Raw genomic sequence first — 22,608 nt, 5'->3', positions numbered from 1 at the left:
TGTCACTGGACATCTTGCATTACGCTCGCTCGTACGCTTGTCACAGCTCAGGAGCCAACATCAGTACGTTCCTATTACCTAGACTCCACCTTGTCTTCTAATTTCACCAGTTGTTCGCTAACGCCCTTCCTTTGTTCCAGGATCCCCTCCAGGATGCCGTCTTACACTTTAGTCGTCCGTCTCTGTAGCCACCTCTGCTCTGCAAAGGCTTTTTAGACTTTCCTTGTCTCTCACAACCCTGACAGTTTTGAAGAGTGCTGGTTGGATATTCTATGGAATGTCCCTCCATTTGGTTTTGTCTCATAGACGGGGATTGTGGGGTTTTGAGAGGACGACCAGGTAGGATATTTTTTAATACCTGGGAATGAACTTAGTGTGGGAATCTTGCTGCTTGTAGATTGCGGCGTTTGCTGACTGAGAAGACCCTGGTCCCCCTGTCCCAGCCCCTTGTGCCTTTTTCTCTCTCCATCTGATGGGTCCCATAGAGTTGAGTTCTGCTGGTGCCAGCTTGCACACTGAGCTCCCAGCCCTTCAGGGCATATTCGAATTTATGGGCGGTGGGTCATCAGTGGTGCCTGTGAGCCCAGGTCTTGGCACCCTGAGCCCTCTCCCCACACCCACCTCTGGACCTGTTGCCCATCCAGGACTCAGATGCCTGGGCCTCCCCCAACTTCACAAAGTCCTCTGGGGTCCAGGTGCCCCAGGCCCTTCAACTCCTGAGCTGGGGTTAGGAGCGTGGGTGGGGCTGCTGGGGACTCTTTTTCAGTGCGGAGGAGCCAGGCTTGGGGAGTGAGGTGGCGATTGCAGCCAGGTTGCATCACCCTGGCTGTTTGACAGGGCGGGGGAGTGGGGGATTCTCTGGGGGCTGCCCTGCGCACCTGGCAACCATTCCTGGTTAGTGAAGCCCTGGATTGGAGAGAGGCTCCAGCACAGCAAGGGAGGGGTTTGGGGAGGGGGAGGGAGAGCAACCTGTGCAGAACCCTGAGAATCAGGCTCAATGCCAAGAACTACCAAGAACAGACTCAGATCACAGAGGCTGACCCGCTCAGCTTGCAGGGGGCAAGGTGTCGTGTACAGTCACACCGCTGGTTAGAGCCTGGGCCTCCGCCATATAGCTTCCAAGGCCCTGCTGGTCCCAGGGAGAGCGTGTCCTCTCTCAGATGTGTGGGGTCCCTGACCCCCAGCTCAGGATGTAGCCTGCTGGGAGGCACCAAGCCTGGACCTTCACCTCGGGTCTGCTGCTGCTCACAATTGCCAAATTCTGTTGATTGTGACCTGACCCTCCCCATCCCCTGTCCCAGAGGAGGCCCTCCTCACCTGTCCTATCGCAGAACCCCGAACTGGTCTCCCAGTCAAGGTGACGGGCCTGCAGTGATGGAAGAGGCACCGAGTTTTCCATCAGATGGACCCAGGTTTCAATCCCAAGCCCATACCACCTAGTCCTGGCCAAGGGTGCACACGAGGCCCTTACCCTGCCTTGGCCTCAGCTGCCTTCTGAAAAGTGGCTCAGATCGCTTCTCAACCTTTTGGCTAAGATCAAGTGAAAAGTGGCTCAGAGCCTTGACTCTGGAGCCAGCCTGCTGGGTTCACATCCCAACACCACTTATTTGACCCTCGGCAAGTGACATCTTCTCTCTGTGATTCAGTTTTCTCATCCATAAAATGGGGATAAGATGACCCACCTCCTAGGATTATTGTGAGGATTAAATAGGTCAATGTATGTAAAATTCCTAGAACAGAGCCTGCCTAATTATGAGCATTAATTATTTCTCTTTAAGGCTTAGGTGCTGAGGGGATTATATGAAATGACGTAGGTAAAGCCCAGCACTTACTAGGAGCTCAAGGTCAACCCATGTTTGTTTCTCTTCGTATTCGTACCCCACTTTGTTCTGCTTTCAGAGCCGCCTCGAAGGCAGATGTCTGTGTGTGTGACTGTTTCCCCGAGCACTTAGAGGGTAAGTCAGGACCCTCCTCATTCCCAAGAATCATTCCTCACAGCCCCCAGCCCTGTGCTGTGGGGCATGCGGGGATCTCAATTCCCCGACCAGGGATCAAACCCGTGGAGTGGAAGCACAGAGTCCCAACTGCTGGGCCACCAGGGAAGTCCCGCATCAGTTTATTTTTAAATGAGTTGCTCAGGCACAGAGACTGGGGAATTCAGTCCTGTGGCCTCTGAAGGGGCACTAGGGCAGGTGTCTGCATCATGCAGGCCAGGAGGGCAGAGGTTGGGGGTGGGTGTCTTGGCAAACAAGGGCAGGAAGGCCAAGGCCAGTTCAGCTGGGGAAAGGGCAGTGCAGGGGCCAGGCACACAGAACACAGGTCTGCCACGTGGCCCAGTGGCTCAGAGTCCTCCAGAGTCCCTTCCCTCCCCTTCCTCCTGCTACATCTTCCTCAGCAGAGGCAGCCACAGCTCTCAGAGCCTGGCGAGGCCCCATACTGCTGCACCAGCTCCAGCACCCTCGATGGTCATCTTCTGTTTTCATTTCCTGTGGCCACTGTAACAAATTGCCACAGACTTAGTGGCTTAAAACAACATGCACTTATTCCCTTTCAGTTCTGGAGACGAGAAGTCTAAAAGGGGTCCTTCTCGAGGCTCTAGGGGAGAATCCATTCCCTGGCCTTTTCCAGCTTTGAGAGGCTGCCTGCATTCCTTGGCTCGTGGCCCCTTCCTTGAATCACTTCTACCTCTGCTTCCATTATCATGTCCCCTATCTCCTCCTTTGATACTCTTGCCCTCCCTCTTATAAAGACCCTTGTGATTATGGTAGGGCACACCCCAAAAATCCAGTATAGTGTCTCCATCTCAAGATCCTTAATTTAACAACATCTGTAAAGTCCCTTTTGCCTATAGGGTAGCGTTCACAGATTCTGAGCACTAGGATGTGGACGTGTTTGGGAGCGTCATCCATCCTGCCACGCCTCCCCTCTCGGGACCTCCGTTTCCTCACCTGGGAGCTAAAGGCTAGCACCAGCCCTGGCATACCCGTCCCTCATATGCCCACAGGGAGTGGACAGGGTAAACTGAAGGTAATTGACAGCATGGTGTCCTGGAGCTCAGGACACATCACTTATCACCGTGTGGGCTTCAGCAAGGTGCTGTGCCCCCACGTGCTACATCAGAAGAGCAGGGACAATAGCAGAGGGCAGTGGTGAAGACCAGAGATAACGTATGAAAAGGCCTAGAACGACGCCTGGCTCCGCCAGCGAGCTGTCCCTGCAGGCACGGTGCTGCTCAGGGTCGGCCCATGTGCCCTGCAACAGTGCTGGCCTGGCAGCGCAGAGCTTCGGGTTTCATAGAAGTGAGAAATCCAGACTTCTCCATGAGATCCAAGTTTTAAAAGGTTGGTGAGTCACTCAGAGAAACCTCAACAAACCTCGAGTGTGGATAGGCTGGGGCCGAGGGCCCTCCCTGACCTTTGTGTGCGGTGATTCCTACCCCGCTGCTCCCAACCCCACATCTGTCATCCTCTGCCCAGAGCAGAGAACTAAAGGAACTGAGGACTCCTCGGTGCAGGGCCACACATACCCCTGAGCTGTTCCCCCCACCCCCCACCGGACTGACCCAGCTTGAAAGGGTGCCGGTCTCACTTAGCTGCCCAGCCTATGCGCGGTTGGGGAGGGCATTGTTTGTGGGGAGCAGGGAAGGGGGTCTCTAGGGAATCATCCGGGAAGGTTGGGTTCCTGCTGAAGGGGGGCTGGTGTCCTTCATCAGCCATCCATGCCCCCAGGACCACCAGTACATGTAGTCAAACCATTTGGGTTTCTTGCTTGTCGCAGCTGTGGGGCCACCCACCTTGGGGGCCCGTGGGGCATCTCAGGAAGGGGGTGTCAGAGGGGACTTTTAGGGGCTGGGCTGGGTTAGGTGACTGGGGAGGGTTCAGGGAAGAGGGGTTTTGCTCTGGATTGGAGGCCAGCAGGGAGCAGGGGCAAGGCCGTGACCAGCGTCCTTTGTCAGTGGAGCTGACGCTGTGCTTAGTTAAGAAGCAGCCGTCAGCTCTGAGCCAGGAGAGTGATGGTTGGTCATTTTTGTGCTTCAGACAGTGTGTTTCTGTCTGTGTTGAGACGTGTCAAGATCCATCACAATCAGGTGGCCTTGCCTGATGTGTTCTGTTCAGTTGTTTATGCCCAGCAGGAGAGTACAGGGCCACTCTTGCCTTTCTCACAGCAAACCTGCTCCTCGTGCCCGATGGGAGATGGCAGGTGGAGGGCAGCTGCAGCGCAGCCTGTACCCCTGCCTTGAGGTGGGCTTGGATGCACCATACCCCCAGGTTTGCTTGGGCACAAAGGAAAGTAGCAAGGCCTGAATGAACGCAGTTGGCACCCACTGGGATGGCCAGTCATAGGGGGAGCCAAGGGAGCAAGAGAGAGGGGGTTTGAGGCAGAGGCAGGGGACCATAACAGGAACACCTGACAGGCCTGAGAGGTCCCCCAGGACTGCCCCAGGGGGGACTTTGAGGGCCAGCAGCCAGCAGGGCCCTAGACCTCAGAGCTGTTAGGTTTGTTCAGTAGCCCTTTGCCCTTCTTCTCCTGCCCGCCCCCACCCAGAGCAGGAACAGATTCTGGCGGGGGCCGGGGGGACGCAGGGCAGGAAAGGGCATCTGAGGCCCCCGCTTCACTCCAAGCCGTCAGGAGTCTAGCCTGCAGTGAGGGAAAGCAGACGGCACTGAGTTGGATTTGAGAGTGAAACCTGAACCACTAAACTAGTCTGGAAGGTGACAGAGGTGACCTGGGATGTCATTAGGGAACAGGAAGGGGGTGCTGGACATGGCACGCAATGGGGGGGTGTAGTGGTGAAAAGGGTCACACTGGAGAGGCTCCTGATGCCCCAGCTTAGCTCTGGGGCCAGACAGCCTCAGTCAGTCCTAACCACCGGGGCGACTTTGGGCAAGTTACTGAAGTTCTCTTGGCTTCAGTTTGCTCATCTGTAAAATGGGAACACTGGTAGTTCCTGCCTCTTTGGGTTGTAGTCAGTACAGGTAAAGCACTACAAACAGGGCACAGCACATAATAAATGTCCAGAAGTGTTAGTGTGGTGGTTGATACCCAGGGATAGGTATGGGCTGTGATTGGTTCTAATCTCAGAATCAAAGCCACCCTGCCCCCCACCTCTGGTGGTTTTCACCTGGTTCCCAGAGAAACCATCTCCATGGCAACTGCCTCTGCCACAACCTGGACCTTTGCCTCCCTCCCCCACTGACATCACTGCCTCTCCACTGGGACACTGGTGTTGATTGCAAGAGAGGCTGGGGAGGGAGCACAGGTGTGTGTGGTTCTGTCTACACACACACTCTCTCTCTCTCTCCCTCTCTCTCCCTCTCTCTCTCTCTCTCTCTCTCTCTCTCTCTCTCTCTCTCTCTCTCTCTCTCTCTCTCTCTCTCTCTCTCACACGTGTCCACCTGTGGTGGTCTTAAAGTCCCTTGGCCCTGGTGCTTTAGCCCCTCACTGAGTCTTGTATCTGTGGTGTATCTGTGCCAAGCTGCATTTCCACTGGAGCCCCTTGTTGGCCTCAGCTGACTGGAGCATTTCAACTACAGTCTCCTCCCCAGCCCATTCTCAATCAGCTGTACTCATCCCCACAAGAAAGTGTGATCCTATCTTTAGAAATAGCTCTGCCCAGCCCCTGCCTTCTCAGCCCCTCCCTGGCATCCCATGCTTGGTTGGTTTGTTTAATGGCTTTATTGAAATACTGCAAAAAAAAAAAAAAAAGCATGATTCACATCCATTTATTCAAGTGTACAATTCAGTGATTTTTATACATTCAGAGTTGTGTACTCATTACCACAGTCTAATTTTAGAACATATTTATCACTCCAGAGAGAAACCCCATACCTCTTAGTGGTCATTCTCCATGCTCCCATCCCTCGGCAACCACCAACCTGCTTTCTCTCTCTGTAGATTTGCCTATTCTGGACATTTCATATGAATGGAATCATACAATAGGTGGCCCTTTGTGTCTAGTTTTCTAGGTTCATCTGTTTTGTAGCATATGTCAATACTTTATTCCTTTTTAAAGCTGCATAACATTTCATTTTATCCATTCATCAATTGATGGACGTTTGGGTTGTTTCTACTTTTTGGCTGTTATGGAATATGTGTGTACTAGTTTTGTATGGACAGATGTTTTCATTTCTCTTGGGAGATACCTAGGAGTAGAATTGCTGGATCATTGGATAACTGTGTTTAACCTTTTGAGGAACTGCTGTACTGTTTTCGAAAGTGGCTGCACTATCTTACATTCCCACTAGCGATGAGGGTTCGAGTTTCTCCACATCCTAACCAACGCTTGATATTGTCCACCTTTTTTGTTATTGTAATCCTAGTGGCACCAGTAAACTGGTATCTCATTTTGGTTTTGATTTGCATTTCCCAACAGCTAACAGTGCTTTTCCCATGTTTATCACCCATTTGTGTATCTTCTTTGGCATCTTGTGGTTTTCACACAGGGCATTTAACACTGTTCTTCAAGGCAGCCCTTGCCCATCTGAGCTTTTGCCTGGAATGAGCCATTGCTCTAACCCCTTCCCACCTTGACTAACTCCTCCACATCCTTCAAAACAGGCTTAAACATCCCTTCCTTCTCTAGGACAGTGTCCTTGCCCCTCCCCTGGGCTTCCAGTAGGTTCTAACCAAAGCTCTTTTCACAGTGTCTACCTGTTGTCCAACAATTTATCTCTTTGTTACCCTCAGTAAACTCTGAATTATTTAAGGACAGGAACCTTGTCATATCCTGACTTTGACATTTATGTTGACATTGAGCAAGTTACTTAACTCTAAAAGGGAGATGCTAATGGTACCTACCCTGTGGTAGAAGCAGTGAGAACTAAACCAGTTAGTACATGGAAAGCATGTAGAATAGTACCTGGCACAAAGCAACCTGGATCTGTTTATTGGGTTAACAAGCATTTGCTGAGTGCCCCCAGTGACCAGCAACTGTCACAGATATTGGGGTACAGCAGTGGAGATCACGGACCAAAATCCTGCCCTTCATGGAACTGTTGTTCTAATGGGGAGACAGACAACAAACGAGGTCTGTAAATGGAATATATTGTATTTCAGATGATGCTGGGTCCTAAGGATAGCTGGGGAAGACCTCACTGAGTAGGTGACATTTTAGCAAAGACCTGAAGGAGGTAAGGGAGTGAGCTATGGGGCCATCAGAGTGTTCCAGAGAGAGAAAACAGCAAGTGCAAAGACCCTGAGACAGGAGTGCTTTAGGCGTGTGTGCAGAACAGCAGGAAGGCCTGTAGGGCTGGAGTGGAGTGATGGAGGCAAAGGGTGGTTAGAGATGGGGGCATCTTTTGGCTGTTGGGAATAATGCTGCTGTGAATGTTTGTGCACAAGTTTTTGTCTGACTACCTGTTTTCAATTCTGGTAGCTTTTCCTTCATCACATTTATAACACTGGGTTTTTGAGGATGGGTGGCCATGCCATATTGTCTTTGTTTGCCCAGCCCAAGGCCTGTCCTGTCCTAAGTCTCAGTGGATGTTTGTTGACTGAATGAATGAGGTATGTTTGTGAATTACCCAACACGTGCTGGCATACAGTGGCGCTGAATGGTTGGTGCTTTTATCATTATTTTTTTTTAATGCAGTTCATATATCAGGTTGGCAATACTTTCCTAATTTCAGGTGCTGGCAGGTTGTAGGGAAATGGTTGTCTCAGGCACCACCAGTTAGAATAAAAGCACATACAGGCAAGTTGGAGGGCAGTTTGGTTGTCCCTAGCAAAACCAGAATGCAAGTACCTGTGGCCAGCAGTTCTTCTGGGATCTGCCCTGGAAGAGTGTCTGTGCTTGTGCCCGAGAAAGCATGAGTGAGTATGCTTGTTGCAGTATTGTTTATAATAAAGAAAAAATCAGGAGCATTCTAAATGTCCATCAGTAGAGGCACGGATAAATAAAATGTGGTCTAGCCACACTGCGGACTGGTTTACAGCAGCCAGAAGGAGAGGGAAACCTGTTGGAAACGCTACAAATTGTGGAGTGACACATGCAGTGTGATCCCCTGTGTAGTAGAGAAAACATATGTATAAAGTCATTTCCTCTGGCTATGAACGTACACATGAGCACGTAGATAACAGATACACAGCGACTTTTAACCGGGCTACCTCATGGGTGTGGGGACCAGGATCAAGGATAGTGATCAGGGGGTGCTTAGCTTTGTTGGTGGTGGCCAAAACAATATTTTAAAGAGAGGACTGATGTATTGATTGTGTAGTTAAAATTTAAATGTTAAAAATGCAGTTAGGGGGACTTCCTTGGTGGTCCAGTGGAAAAGACTCTGCTGCGCTTTCACTGCAGGGGGCACGGGTTCCATCCCTGGTCAGAGAACTAAGATCCCACATGCAGCACGGCCACACACACACACACAAAAAATGCGGTTAGGTAGAGGGGGGAAAAATATCTTTCAGCACAAGAGAAGGAAACAAAACAGTTTTTGGCAAAAAAGGTAAGGGATCCAGTACCTGAGTAATCCTCAGAGCTCGTCCAGTCCTATTATTTTATATTAAGAGTGGTTCTAGAATCTTCCTTAAAAATCTACTCCTCTGGTTGTTTCCTGACTTTTCCACACACGTCTAACCTGATTCGTTTTCCCCATGGGGAAATTTGCTGTTTGTCCCACCACCTGAGCTCCTTCAGGTGCAGGTTTGGGCCTCAGGAGTGAGAAGGAGAATGTAATTGCTCGTTAGCCGTGAGGTGAGTTCTTGGGGTAGAGAGAGTATTTTCCAGTGAAGGAAGGAAGAAGAGGGATGGCTGAGAACCTCTTGAGTCCAAGAAATATTTAGGTACTAGCTGGAGGCAACCCCGAGGAGCAAACAGCTGAGGGGTGCAAGGCAGTTCCCCTGTGAGAGTATTTCCTCCTCCATCCAATGAGGACAATAAGCGTACTTAAAATGACTTCTACAGTATAGTCAGTGAAGAAAGAAGAGTGCAGAATAGTGCTTCTGGCACATGCAGCCTTTTGTGTACAATGGGGAGATTGCAAACTGCATTTACTTAAACGCATTGAAAAAAAAAAAATCTCTGGAAAGGGACTTCCCCGGTGGCACAGTGGTTAAGAATCCGCCTACCAGTGCAGGGGACACGGGTTCAAGCCCTGGTCTGGGAAGATCCCACAGGCCGCGGAGCTACTAAGCCCACGTGCCACAGCTACTGAGCCTGCGCTCTAGAGGCTGCGAGCCACAACTACTGAGCCTGTGCGCCCTTGCTCTGCAACAAGAGAAGCCACAGCAATGAGAAGCCCACGCACCGCAACGGAGAGTAGTCCCAGCTCACCGCAACTAGAGAAAACCCACGCGCAGCAATGAAGACCCAACACAGCCAAAAAATAAATAAATTTATTTATTTATTTATTTTTAAAAAGAAAAAAAGAAAATCTCTGGAAAGAGGCACAAGAAACTTAAAAGCTTGTCTCCAGTTTAAGAAAGATAGCTGTGTGGAGCAGGGGAGGATCACAGAGACCGTGGAATTCCCTCTTGTACCTTTGGAACATAGAACCATGTGAACAAACTATCTTTTCACAAAAAGAATTTAATTTTCATCTTAAAAAATGACCAGTATGTCATTGGGTGGGTTGGGAAATGGAACACGTGTGACACTGTCTCTTGGGCAGTTAGTATGCAGGGACATTTAGGGATCAGTTCATGTGACCAGGACAGGCAGTGAGGCTTTCCATATCCTTTCCCCTCCCCACAGCAGACAGACAGACACGCCTCCTGTTTGTCTGTCCAGACAGGTCTCTAATGCTTAACATGGGTTCGTTATATTGATACCTGGGAAGGTGAGAAGCCTGCAGTGTGCCCGTCCACAGGGAGGAACAGGCCCAAGGAAATTAGGACCAGAACCCCAGGCAGCTTAAGGAGGTGAGAGGGCAGTTGAAAACTGCATCTACCTGGTCTCTGTCCCACCCTCCCAGTTGGGGATGCCTTGTGCTGTGGGAGAGAGATGGCCTTTACATGGACAGGAGCACTGAGGTTTCCCTGCTGCAGACTGGCTTAGAAAAGCCTCTCTGCCCCTCTCTGGGGCTCCGTTTCCTGCACCTGGGGTTGGCCGGGCCCACCAGGCAGGGTAGTTGTGTAAGAGCCAGACAGAGTGGCCCAGGTCACCACCAGCCCCCGCCAGGCGACTGCTGGCGTCTTGCCCCACCCCACCTCCCAGCAACCTGGGCGAGTCTTTCAAAACGTAAATCAGATCCTGGAACTTCAGAACTCTATCGTGGCTTCACACCGCACACTGGTCTGGCCACACTGGCCTCCTCGCTGCTCTGGAGCCTGAGACTCTGCCTTGTCTAAGGTCTGGTTGGCAAGCTGCTCGTCGCTGATCAGCTGATTTCCATTCTTTTTTTTTTTGCGGTACGCGGGCCTCTCACTCTTGTGGCCTCTCCCGTTGAGGTGCACAGGCTCTGGACACGCAGGCTCAGCGGACATGGCTCACGGGCCCAGCCGCTCTGTGGCATGTGGGATCTTCTCAGACCGGGGCACGAATCCGTGTCCCCTGCATCGGCAGGCGGACTCTCAACCACTGCACCACCAGGGAAGCCCTGATTTCCATTCTTGAAGGGCAGGCTCTCTGGGCTTATCCGTTCCCTGAGGTTTAGAGGGGTTTTCTTTGACTCAAAGGAGAGTAGGGGATCCGATTCAAGAGAGATTTAAGAAGCAAGAGTCAGGGTCTCACATGTTGGTGAGACAACCTAGAGGAGATGATGGTGGGGGGCAGGGGACAGGGAGTTCCTGCACTGACACAGCAAAGGTACCGGCTGGGCCGGGCCAGGATGGGCCTTTGAGCCTCAACGGGCATCACATTTCCCCAGGCAGGGCCGCGTTCAGCAGCGCTGGGCTGGGCTGATGACGACCAGGGGCAGCGGTTCCCTCAGTCTCTGATTTCCTGCCTTGTCTCTCCCATGTCTTCTCCCCTCCTCTGGTCTCTCTGAGCCCGTGGCCACACTTCCTCCAAGTCTTAAATAAATAGCTAATTCCAAAGGGAAAACGTAGTTGGTACAGACAGCTCCTGTCCTTCCTGGGTGCTGTCGGGGCTCAGCGTTGTTGGCAGCCACCAGGTGGCTGTGGGCAGAATGCTGGGAGCGGTTGCTCCCGTCACTTCCCAGAACCGCATTAATAAGTTAACATTTCCTGGGTCCCGAGAATACACCAGACATGGTGCTAAGTGCTTGACACGAATTAGACCATTTTATCTTCACAGAGACCATATGATTCTGGAGCCGTCATCCCCTTTTTTCAGATGAGGAAACTGAGGCCCGGGGGATGAATTTAGAACTAAGATCCCAGGGCTAGGAGTGGAGGAGTGGGCGCTCGGGCTGACAGGCTGCAGCGCCCACTTCTCGTTGCTGGGCTGTGTCCTGCCGGGCGACTGGCAGAAGAGGTTGGGCAAAGTCCTCTGTCCGCAGAGCTCACGGAAGTGCATGGGCTGGACTTCTCGTGACCGCTGCAGGCCTGCTGCCCTCCTCCCGGCCCATCAGTGGACTAGACAGACCTGGGCCCCATTAAGGAGCTGTGGGACATGGAGTCCTTTGGCTGGATTCGTTGCTGCCCCAAATGAAACAGAGTTTCTGTTATGAAGGAAGCGGGTGGATGTGGGGCAGCTGCCTCTGCCCCGGGGGATGAGCCTCGTGGTGGGAGAGTCACTTCTGAGGTGAGAAGGTGAAGGGCCGTGGTGGGGATGGGAGGGAAGCGGGGTCCCGGCTTTGTGTCCGGTGGGTGGACTGGCTGCCAGTCTGCTTCTGTGACCCGGCCCTCGACCCCACTCCCCGTCAGCCTGCTGCTCCAGCCGTAGCTGTGCAGAAGCTGCCCTGGAGGTGTGTCACTCCCTCGGCTGCTCAGCCACATGTCGGCCCAGAGCACCCCACTCCTCCATTAAGACTTAATTCTGACATCTCCCCCTCCGCTGCCCCAGAAGGAGCTCGATTCCTTTCTTGGGACTAGTGTTCGCTGCTGTGTGACCTTGAAGAAGTCACATTAACTCTCTGAGCTTGTTTCCCATCCAGGAAGGGTTTAGTGTGCCGCTTGCTCCCTAGTGCTCCTGGCCGGGTACCGCTTACATAGGTGGCACTCAGTAAATGTAGTTAGTATCGGTTCTCAGGCCGTCGGTCAGCCACAGATATTTATTGGGCGCCTGCTGCATGCCAGGCACTGCTCTGCGTGCTGGGGGTACAGCCATTAACAAAACAGGGAAGTCCTGCCCTGTGGGGCTGACACCATCACAACCACAAGCCCTCCTTGGTGCTCCCAGGCCACCCTGTCCCTCCCCTCCATCATACACGGCCTGTTGTTGCTGGGTGTCACACACATCCACACCCCGATGAGGTCACCCCAGTGGCTGGGGATGTCTGGATTTTCAGGATCACAGCTGTTCTTTCCCCAGTAGCTCCGCAGCTGCTAGGGTCCGGCGATCACGCCCCGACGCACAGAGGCAGGCCTGCCCTGGCCCCATCGCCCCTCACTCCTGCCCCTTTCTCAACCCCAACTCCAGGATGTGTTTCCCATCCATTTCTCTGTATTGAGTTCCGTCCTGTTCTTTCTTTGTCCCCCACCCCTGTATTAGTTTCCCATTGCTGTTGTAACAGGTTACCACGAACTTAGCCGTTTAAGACAACACAAATATTTCCTCTTACAGTTCTGGAGGTCAGAAGTCTGAAGTGGGTGCACAGGGCTGTGTTCCTTCTGGACACTGGGGGAGACTCTGGGTTTTTCCTTTTCCAGCTCCTAGAGGCCACCTGCTTTCCTTGGCTCATGGCCCCTTCCTCTGTCTTCAGAGCAGCAGTGTAGCAGCTCTCGGAATGTTCTTCCATGGTCACGGTCCCTCTGGCTGTCCTCTTCTGCCTCCTGATTCCAATAAGAACCCTGGTGATTACATTGAAAGCCCGTGCAGATAATCCAGGATCATTTCCCCATCTCAGGATCCTTAATCACATCTATGAAGTCCCTTTTTGCCATGTGAGGTCACATATTCACAGGTTCTGCGATTACGGTGTGGACTTGTCTTAGGGCTGTTATTCTGTCCACCACACACAACCCCTCCCCCATACCCTTCTTAATCTTTCTTTTCCTCTTGGTCCAAGGCTGAGGTCCCCCCATATTCATTCCCAAACACCCCTGTTCCTGGTGTCTAAGAAAAGGGGCTGTGGTAGGGAGGGAGGGAAAGGAGAGCCCAGGGCTCAGTAACAGTGCCGCCTGCCTGCCTCCTGCTGTCCTGGTCCCACCCCAGGACTTTGTTCTGGCTCCTCCCTCTGGTCTCAGATGCACTTCCCTCTGGCGGCCTCTGTTAATCCCCTCACCCCTGTGCGGAGTCCCCTCTTCCCCTTCCCTTGCCCCACTTGGTCTTTTCTCCGTGACGCTGAGCCTCTTCTAACATGCCATGTAATTTCTCTGTTGTGTCTTGTTTTCCTGTCTGTCTCCCCCGCTGGAATGTAGCTCCACAAGAGCAGAGACTCCTCTGTCTCATCTACAGCCGTATTTTCGGGGCCTTGAATAGCGTCTGTACATAGCAGGTGATCAAAAATACCTGTTGGGGCTTCCCTGGTGGTGCAGTGGTTGAGAGTCCGCCTGCCGATGCAGGGGACGCGGGTTCGTGCCCCGGTCCGGGATGATCCCACATGCCGCGGAGCGGCTAGGCCCGTGAGCCATGGCCAATGAGCCTGCGTGTCCGGAGCCTGTGCTCCGCAACAGGAGAGGCCACAACAGTGAGAGGCCCGCGTACCGCAAAAAAAAAAACCAAAAAAACCCAGTTGTATGAATGACTGTTGTACTGCAAAGAATTTGTGTGCTCTCTGTGACTCCCCCCTCGGGGGACGGACCATTTTTCCTCTCTGTGTTGTCATCACTGTACACAGGGTAGGGCTGAGTAAATGCTAGAGTGAATAAAGTAGATGAAGTTCAGGTTTGGAGAGGCAGAAAACTAAAGGTTGGTGGACCTGAGCGAAGGTGGAGGTGATGGCAGAGAACCCTGGTCCTTGAAGCTGGGGGTGAGTTGTGTCTGTAGGTGGGAATCCCAGGCGCCCCGGGGCCATGCAGGTGGCCGGATGTGGTTTGGAAAATGAGGGCAAATGCGGGGCTGGTGGCTCTGCCAGTAACACCCTCAGTGATCTCAAGGCAGCCCCTTTCACTCGGGGCCTGGGTCCTACGTGGACCAACTACCCCGGCCGCGGCTGCCCAGTTCCGAGCAGCTGGCCCGGGCACACCCTCCCCTCTTCCCAGGAAAAGGCACCACTTCAGTTTTTGTGCCTCCCCGCTTGCCCCCAAGCAGCGTCAGCTTCTCTGTTAGGAAAGCTCACCCCTTTGGTAAAAGTAGAAAAGCCCTCACAGAGGGCAGAGGGCTTTTTTTCCTTCTCTTTTTTTTCACAGCTCACAATAGTGTGTATTTGTTCAGCCATGTTTTATGAGAAACACCCAAAGTTCTGGTCTTCAGTGGCTTTGTTAACCGGGACAGACCCTGCAGAACTATCACTTTGTTTCATTTTGGTGCAGATGTATACATGTCCCAACCTGGGATTCTCTCTTCTCCATCCCCAGGGTCCTGGCTCAGGCCTTGGGCTCTTGGCCTAGACCGTCCCCCAGCCTCCTCCCAGCTGCCCCACCTCCAGCCTCTACTGCTCCAGTCCATCCCCCACCATGTTAGTCCCCCCTCCCCCTGCCTTAAAGTCCCTCTGTGGCTCCCTCAGGATAAGGTCTGGCCAATTCACGTGACATCGGTGGCTCTGCCAGCTTCTCCCATCACATCACATGGCACCATACATGAATGTGGTCACAGGTCCCCAAGACCACCCTCAGCTTCTGTGATTTGCTGGAAGGACAGATCACAACTCAGCAAAGCTGTTATAGTTATGGTTTATTACAGCAAAACCAAAACAGGGTAAAATCAGTAAGGGGAGAAGGTATTCGGGGCAGAGTCCAGGAGAGACCAGGTGGAAGCTTCCAGTTATCTTCTCCCAGGGGAGTCACACAGACAGGGCTTAATCCTTCCTCCAGCAGCAATGTGAGCACACACGGGACGTTGCCCACCAGGGAAGCCTTGCTGTCCAGGGTGGGTTTAGCTACAGTCATGCAGGCACCGTGTCACCTTCGTTATTCAGCCTCTAGCCCCCTCACAGGGCAAGCTGATGCCGTGTGGCCCAAGGCCCACCTTAGAGACACTCTGTCAGGCAGGATGCTCCAAGGGCTTGGAGATTCCCTCCCCAGAGCCGGGCAAGGGCCAGTCCTTTCTTTGGAATGTGCAAGGTTCAGCCCTGCCCCGCGCACGTTCTCCCTCCAGCCCATGCCGACAGCGTACTCAGGCCCCAGAGCCACACCTGCTGGTCAGCCTCTCTCTGCCTCCACCCAGACCCTCCTCCCTGTCTCCGGGCTGACCCCTCGTCCTTCAACGCTCAGCTCAGGCATCCGCTCCCACTACCTGTGACCCAGCCTTGCCCCTGCCTGCAGCCCTGGTACTGAAAACCCGACGTTTGCCGCGTCTCTGGCTGCCTTCAGGGTTTAGGTCATCTCGCTGGGCCTCACTCTCCTCGTTCGTCAGATGGACCTGCTGTCAGGAATAAGTGAGCCGTGACACACAGTGTGGGCTGGATCAGGACGTGTTCACCACTCCTTAGTAGGTCCCTGGCATCCAACGTGTTGGAAACAGATGAGGCGTTTAATAAATATAGAACCGTTAAACCAGACAAGGCCCCATGGGAGATTGTTTTTCTTGTGGTATAAAAAGCAAAGAACTTTCTATAAATGCTTTTCTGAAAAATTTTAGCTGCAGCTTATAAATAGCAGAAGCTCTCTCGAGTGAGGTCTTGAGAACTGAGACACGTGGGTGTAACAGTTCAGATGCTTCTGGCTGCTGGTAGCAGACCCAGTTCGAGGTGGCTCTGCAGTGAGCCGGGGGGTGTGAGCGTCTCTCGAGCAAGAAGGGAACTGGTGCAGGGCCGGGCGCCGGTGGTCCCAGAGGCTAAGGCACTTGCTGTGGCGAGAGTGAAGAGAGGCCTTTGTCAGAAGCCCCCAGAAGAGCTTTGTAAAAAGGCCAAGGTCATGATCCCGCCCCTGGAGAGAGACTGATGTTGGTGGTCTGATCAGCTTACATTTTGAGTGTATGTCCCAGGAGGTGGTGGGTCGGAGGCAGCCAGTTGAGGTCTGCTGGCTCAGACCAGGCAGGCGCACTGGGAGGGCGGGCGGCCCCGGGCCCCTCTCCCCAGAAGCACATGGCTGTGTGGAGGAGGCCGAACAAAACCAGGGGTCTGCGGTGGAAGGTGGAGGGGCAGCTACCTACGCAGAGGGAAGAGGAGACAGGACTGGCGGATGCCTTCTCTGGGCCAGGCATGCAGCCCCTGTCATGACCGTGTTTATTCTTCAACGTGTGAGGGGAGTATCCTCATTACAGGTGGGAAAACTGAGGCACAGAGCGGTTCAGGAGACACCTGCGCCGGGCCCCACAGCTAGTGAGTAGCAGGAGCAGAGTTCAAGCCCAGGTCTTTTCTTCGTGCTCGGAGACCAACTTCGTGTCTGGAAACAGGGAGCTGTCTTGCAGCTGCTTTTAAATGGAAGGAAAATAAGCACATGAGGGTGTGGGGTGGAAGCTGGGTGCAGAACAGCCGCCATGCCCCCAAAGCAGGGCTGCTTGCCCTGTAGCCAGGATGGCGGGGGGTGCCCATTTGATGAAGTAGAGATGAAGAGGGCTTTTCAGTGCAGGGGCGGGGCTCTAGGGCCCACCGTGGGTGACTTCCGTCTGAGCCTCTCCTCCCCCATCTGTGCGCTGTGGCCATCATCCCGAGGACCTCGTAGGACAGGTCTGAAGTTGGCTGAGGAGGGGGTACGTATCACAGTGCTGTCGGGGCTGCCCCAGCACCACTCTCATTTTGACGCTGGAATGGATCATGCAGCCTGAGGCCCGCTGAAGAGTGGCAGCTGACCGTGAGTTCGTGTTAAACTTGAGGTCAGCCACAACCTCCAGGTCTTTTTCCTAAGCACTTCACAGCTGGTTTCACACCCACCCGCAGCCTCCCTCCCTTCCTCACCAGCTTCCAGGGGCTCGCCCCAGAGTGACGGTGCAGCGTGTGCCTGTGTGCAGCGACCGAGGTCATTAACACCATACCCACCTCCTTCCCGACTCGGCCATACTTCAGTGTCGTAGGGGCCACTCGCACTTCCCTGATGAGGGAGCTGAGTCTCAGGGAGCCCTGGGGAGTCACGGGGTCCCCCTTCATATCCGTCAGACACTTTCTACTCCCCAACTGTATTCGTGTCTTATATGGCTGTTCGCACAAATTATCACAAACTTATTAGCAGCTTAAAACAATGCACATTTATTCTCTGTATTTACGGACATCAGAGTCCAAAATCATTCTCACTGGGCTGAAATCAAGGAGAGCTGGTTCCTACTGGAGACTCCAGGGGAGATTCCTTTTCCTTGCCTTTTCCAGCTTCTAAAGGCCACCTGCATTCCTTGGCTTATGGCACCTTCCTCTATCTCCAAGTTAAAAATGCGTTACTCCAGTCTCTGCTTCCATCTTCAGATGGTCTCTTCTCTAGTCAAATCTCTTTCTGCCTCAATTTTATAAGGACACTCATGGTGACATTTAGGGCCCACTGTTTAACCCAGGATTATCTCCCCATTTCAAGATCCTTAATTTAATCACATCTGAAAATTCCTTCTGCCGCATACGGTAGTATATTCCCGGGTTCCAGGGAGTAGGACATGGGTGTCTTTATATTATATATATATATATATATATATATATAAAAATTTATTTATTTGTTTGTGGCCGCGTTGGGTCTTTGTTGCTGCGCACAGGCTTTCTCTAGTTGCGGCGAGCGGGGGCTACTCTTCGTTGTGGTGCGCGGGCTTCTCATTGCGGTGGCTTCTCTTGTTGCGGAGCACGGGCTCTAGGTGCGCGAGCTTCAGTAATTGTGGCACATGGGCTCAGTAGTTGTGGCTTGTGGACTCTAGAGTGCAGGCGGAGTAGTTGTGGCGCACGGGCTTAGTTGCTCTGCAGCATGTGGGATCTTCCCAGACCAGGACTCGAACCCGTGTTCCCTGCATTGGCAGGCGGATTCTTAACCACTGTGCCACCAGGGAAGTCTGACATGGGTGTCTTTAGAGGACCACATCTTTGGTCCTGACCTGGCATGGTGTTATTTACACATGCCGACTCCCCTGCTTCCTTTAGCCTAGCCTGTGGTGTACATCCCCTCCCCACACCCAAGTCACCTTTGGGGCAAGACAAGGTGTGATTGAGCACCAGCCTAGGGGAGGTTTGTTTAATTCAGTCACCCTATCTGTCCCACTCGAACTGTGATTCTAGAATCTGGCTACACAAGTTCGCTGGTTCTTCAGAGTATATTTACACCCTGTAATATGAAGGTCTCTTTCAAAAACCAAGCTTATCAATTATGTGTCTATCATACAGATGGAATGAACATTTGGAAGCTACTGCAAATTAGCAAGGAGACCATCCACCTGTACTCCCACCAGCCAAAGACAGCCCCCAGTCACATGTCAGTGTATTTCTTTCCAACCCTCTTTGTCAGAGTAGTTCTGTTTTTCCACAGCTAAGATCACACTGCAGTAGTAAATTTGCATTCTGCTTCCCTTTGTTGTCATTTCCTGCGTTTCTTTAATATAGTTAGAGGCCGTGTCAGTGGGTATAATGCAGATCTTCCCTTATATCTGATACCTAATTGATCCCTTAATTCTGTGCAGGGAAACGCCCTGTCATCTGGTGCCCGTGCTGGGTGAGGAGCTTCGTGGATCAGGCCCATGGCCTGGGGTCAGCTCCTGATAGGTCACCGCAGCCCTCTGAGCCCAGTTTCCTCATCTTGGACGTGGGGACATAACCCCTCCCGCCAGACAGTAGTGAGAAATCGTGTCCCTGAGCAGCCAGCCCGCCTGACGGTTGGTGCTCAGCGTGTGATCACTCAGGCCCACTGACCTTTTCCTCTCCAAGTCACCTTTGACTTTCCAGCTAACAGATGGCTCTGCTCAGAGCTTTTTCAGTTAGAAATTACGGAACTCAGTCAGCTTAAACTGAACAGGGCGTGCTGGCTCGTGGCACTTCTGAGGAAGACAGAGTGGGGCTGCTGAGCAGGACTGGATTTTCTGGGTCTCGCGCTCTCTCCCCTCCCTCCCTCCCTCCTGTGCTCTCTCTGGTGGCAGCTCATCACCTCCCGGTGCTCATCCTCTGTGCCCTGCACCTGCAGGTGGAGGAGGCCCCTCTGTAGCACCTGGAGAGAAACCCGGGGGAGATCTCTTGGCCGACTCGTGTCTCCATGTCCCCTTGAACCAGTCTCTGCGGCCGGGGACAGCAAGCGCACTGATTGAGCACTCGGGTCTCGTGCCCACCCCTGAGTTAGAAGGAGGGCGAGGGACTGCGCCAACATGCCCTGCATCCTCCTAAATGGTGTGGGGTATGCGCAGGGAGGGGCTTTGGCACCCAAGGCCCTGGCGTACGGCTCAGCTTCCCGGGGCCCGTCTCTCTGTGAGGTCCAGAAGGGCACGTGGGGGGTGGCACTGTGCCTAATCAGCCTACCCCCACCCACTTGCAGTCAGCAGGGAGGCCTGCGGAGCAGGTCCCAAAGGCGCTTGTGTGCCTCTAGCCCCGCTCGCCAGAAGCGCCTCGAATCCGACCTCCTCCTCAGGGGCTGAGGTCGGTTCAGGCGCCCGCTCTTCGGCCTTCCCCTCCTTGGCAGCAGGGCTCCCGCTGGTGCTGGCTGTGGCCATGAGCGGCCCAAGCACCTCCAGCTCCTAGTGCCTGACCCCCGGGACGGGCTGTGCATCCCGATCCTTCTTTACTAGCTCAGCAGGGCCTGGTTAGGCCACACATTGAGAAGAGGGTGGGTGGCTGCTTAATCAGAACTATCGAGTCCTGCCACCCTGCAGACGGATCCGTCATACTGCTGAGGCTGCCTTTCCAAAACTGTCATCTGATCATGTCACTTCCTCTGCTTTGAAAAATCTTTCCAAGGTTGCAGACACCGGTGGATTTGCTTTGGGAGCCGGAGTAGCTGCTGCCACCAGAGTCTGGAGCCATGAGCGGGTTTAATTTTGGAGGCACTGGGGCCCCCACAGGCGGGTTCACCTTTGGCGCTGCAAAGACAGCAACAACCACGCCTGCTACGGGGTTTTCTTTCTCCACGTCTGGCACCGGCGGGTTTAATTTTGGGACTCCCTCCCAGCCAGCTGCGAGCACCCCTTCCACCAGCCTGTTCTCACTCACCACCCAGGCTCCGGCGACACAGACCCCAGGATTCAGTTTTGGAACCACAACTCCTACAGCAGGAGCAACCGGATTTTCCTTAGGGATCAACAGCCCAAAGCTAAACTTGAGCGGCACAGCTGCCACCCCAGCCACGACGCAGCCCAGCGGCTTTGGGCTCGGCGGCAGCACCCTCACCAATGCCATCTCAAGCGCCGTCACGTCAGCCCAGGGCACGGCGCCCACCGGCTTTGTGTTTGGTCCTACCACCACGTCTGCTGCTCCGTCCACCACACCTGGGGGCTTCTCGTTCACGGGTGGAGGCACGTCCCAGACCGGGACCTCCGGCTTCAACATTGGCTCCATGGGGAGTTCGGCCCAGCCCACGGCCCTCACCGGGCTGCCCTTCACACCGGCCACGCCAGTGGCCACTGGAGCAGGGGCCACACAGCCGGCTGCTTCCGCACCCACCGCCACTACCGCCAGTGCTGGGCCCTCGCTCTTTGCCTCGCTGGCAAACGCTCCAGCCTCGTCTGCTGCCACCGGGCTCTCCCTTTGTGCCCCAGCCACCACGGCAGGGACGCCTGGAGTGGGGACGTTGGGCTTCAGCCTGAAGGCCCCTGGAGCAGCTTCCACCACCTCCACGGCAACGACCACCACCGCCACCACTGCCACCACCGGCTTCTCCTTGAATATAAAACCACTGGCTCCAGCTGGGATCCCCAGCAACACAGCGGCCTCCGGGACCACCCCAGCCGGCCCCAGTGCAGCCACCGGGGTGTCCGCCAGCCCCGCGATGACCTATGCCCAGCTAGAGAGTCTGATCAACAAGTGGAGCCTGGAGCTGGAGGACCAGGAACGGCACTTCTTACAGCAGGCCACGCAGGTCAACGCCTGGGACCGCACGCTGATCGAGAACGGGGAGAAGATCACCACCCTCCACCGCGAGGTCGAGAAGGTGAAGCTGGACCAGAAGAGGCTGGACCAGGAGCTTGACTTCATCCTGTCTCAGCAGAAGGAGCTGGAGGACCTGCTGAGCCCGCTGGAGGAGTCGGTCAAGGAGCAGAGCGGGACGGTGTACCTGCAGCACGCCGACGAGGAGCGAGAGAAGACCTACAAGCTGGCCGAGAACATCGATGCACAGCTGAAGCGCATGGCCCAGGACCTCAAGGACATCATCGAGCATCTGAACACGTCAGGGGGCCCCGCTGACACCAGCGACCCGCTGCAGCAGATCTGCAAGATCCTCAACGCGCACATGGACTCGCTGCAGTGGATCGACCAGAACTCGGCCCTGCTGCAGAGGAAGGTGGAGGAGGTGACCAAGGTGTGCGAGGGCCGCCGCAAGGAGCAGGAGCGCAGCTTCCGCATCACCTTCGACTGAGCCACTGCCCCAAGGGTGCACAGCGGGACTGGGGACATGCAGTTACTGTCCCATTTGGGGTTGCAGTGAAATACATGTTTCTTTCTTTCAAACAGTCGTGCTGTTGAGAGAACTGTTCTGTGGTTAGACTTTCCACCTTAGCGAATAGAAAGGATTCTCAGAGCGCCGGTCCAGGCAGCAGCCTCACAGGTGTGGTGTTTGTGTGTCCTAGACTCTCTCCATCTACTACAACCACCCACCTCCAAGAGCTGGAGAAGCACTGAGCTGCCTGAGAACCACTTGTCTCCCAGCCGGGGTGCCACGTGGCTACCCTGTCCAACACACAGTCGTAGGTGCAGGGAGAAAAGACTACGGTTGAAGAATCTCCATCCTCAAGGAGCCAGCAGCCTGGTATAAGTGTAACCAGTATAGAGAAGTGACTTGTGAATGGAACGGACAGTGGGACCTAGAATTTCAAAGGAGGAGAGATAGGTCAGATGAGGGACTTGAATGAGGTGTTGAGAAAAGAGGTCTCACCTTGCCTGGCTGACACACCTCCTCGTCCTCGTCTCCTTGTCTCAGGCTTCTCCTCCGGGAAGCCCTCTCAGCCACCCTGAAGCTGGGTCAGGTGGCCGCCCTGCATCCTGCGGGCCCCACACCACACTGAGCTTGCGAGCTCACATCTTTGGTTGCTCACATCTTTGGTTACACTCATCACACTGTATTGTGCCGACTGTTTACTTCTCTGCCTCGCCATTAGGTTGTGAGCCCCTGGGGGCAGGGACTGTTTCTTGTTCCCCTTGTGTCCTCGGCACAATTCCTGTCACACTTGTCAAACAGGTGAACAGTAGAGATGAAACCAGCATAAAACATTAGTCCACAGGATGCCTGTTAAGTGGCCAGGGTGCCAGAGGTGGCCACAGACTTGATTCTGAACCTCCCAAAGCCAAAGCAAACCTAGTCAGCTGCAGTGAGATAGACCCACGGTGTGCAGAAGGCAGAAGCCCGCCAGCTGTATCCCAGGTGTCTTTTGTATTTGTCTGTACACTCTGCTGCACTGAAATA

General features: G+C 53.9%; 2 protein-coding genes across 3 annotated transcripts in view; both read left to right on the top strand.

Moving 5' to 3' along the window:
* IL4I1 (interleukin 4 induced 1) overlaps positions 1-22,608 on the top strand; it is a 42,833-nt gene that overhangs the window by 3,992 nt on the left and 16,233 nt on the right. Inside the window, exon 3 of the mRNA XM_073795669.1 lies at positions 1,900-1,955. Within this exon, the coding sequence (XP_073651770.1) occupies positions 1,900-1,955 (56 nt within the window). The remainder of the gene's footprint in view (positions 1-1,899; positions 1,956-22,608) is intronic.
* NUP62 (nucleoporin 62) overlaps positions 1-22,608 on the top strand; it is a 25,226-nt gene extending 2,618 nt beyond the window's left edge. Inside the window, exons 2-3 of one of the 2 annotated variants that reach the window (XM_033845741.2) lie at positions 1,900-1,955; positions 19,950-22,608. In XM_033845741.2, the coding sequence (XP_033701632.1) occupies positions 20,014-21,564 (1,551 nt within the window). In that variant the 5' untranslated portion in view covers positions 1,900-1,955; positions 19,950-20,013 and the 3' untranslated portion in view covers positions 21,565-22,608. The remainder of the gene's footprint in view (positions 1-1,899; positions 1,956-19,949) is intronic. The other variant, XM_033845740.2, reaches the window with a different exon arrangement.

Source organism: Tursiops truncatus, chromosome 19, assembly GCF_011762595.2.
Source record: "Tursiops truncatus isolate mTurTru1 chromosome 19, mTurTru1.mat.Y, whole genome shotgun sequence".
Taxonomy (NCBI): Eukaryota; Metazoa; Chordata; class Mammalia; order Artiodactyla; family Delphinidae; genus Tursiops; species Tursiops truncatus.
Note: the sequence above shows the minus strand (reverse complement) of the source record. Positions and strands in the feature narration are given on the sequence as shown.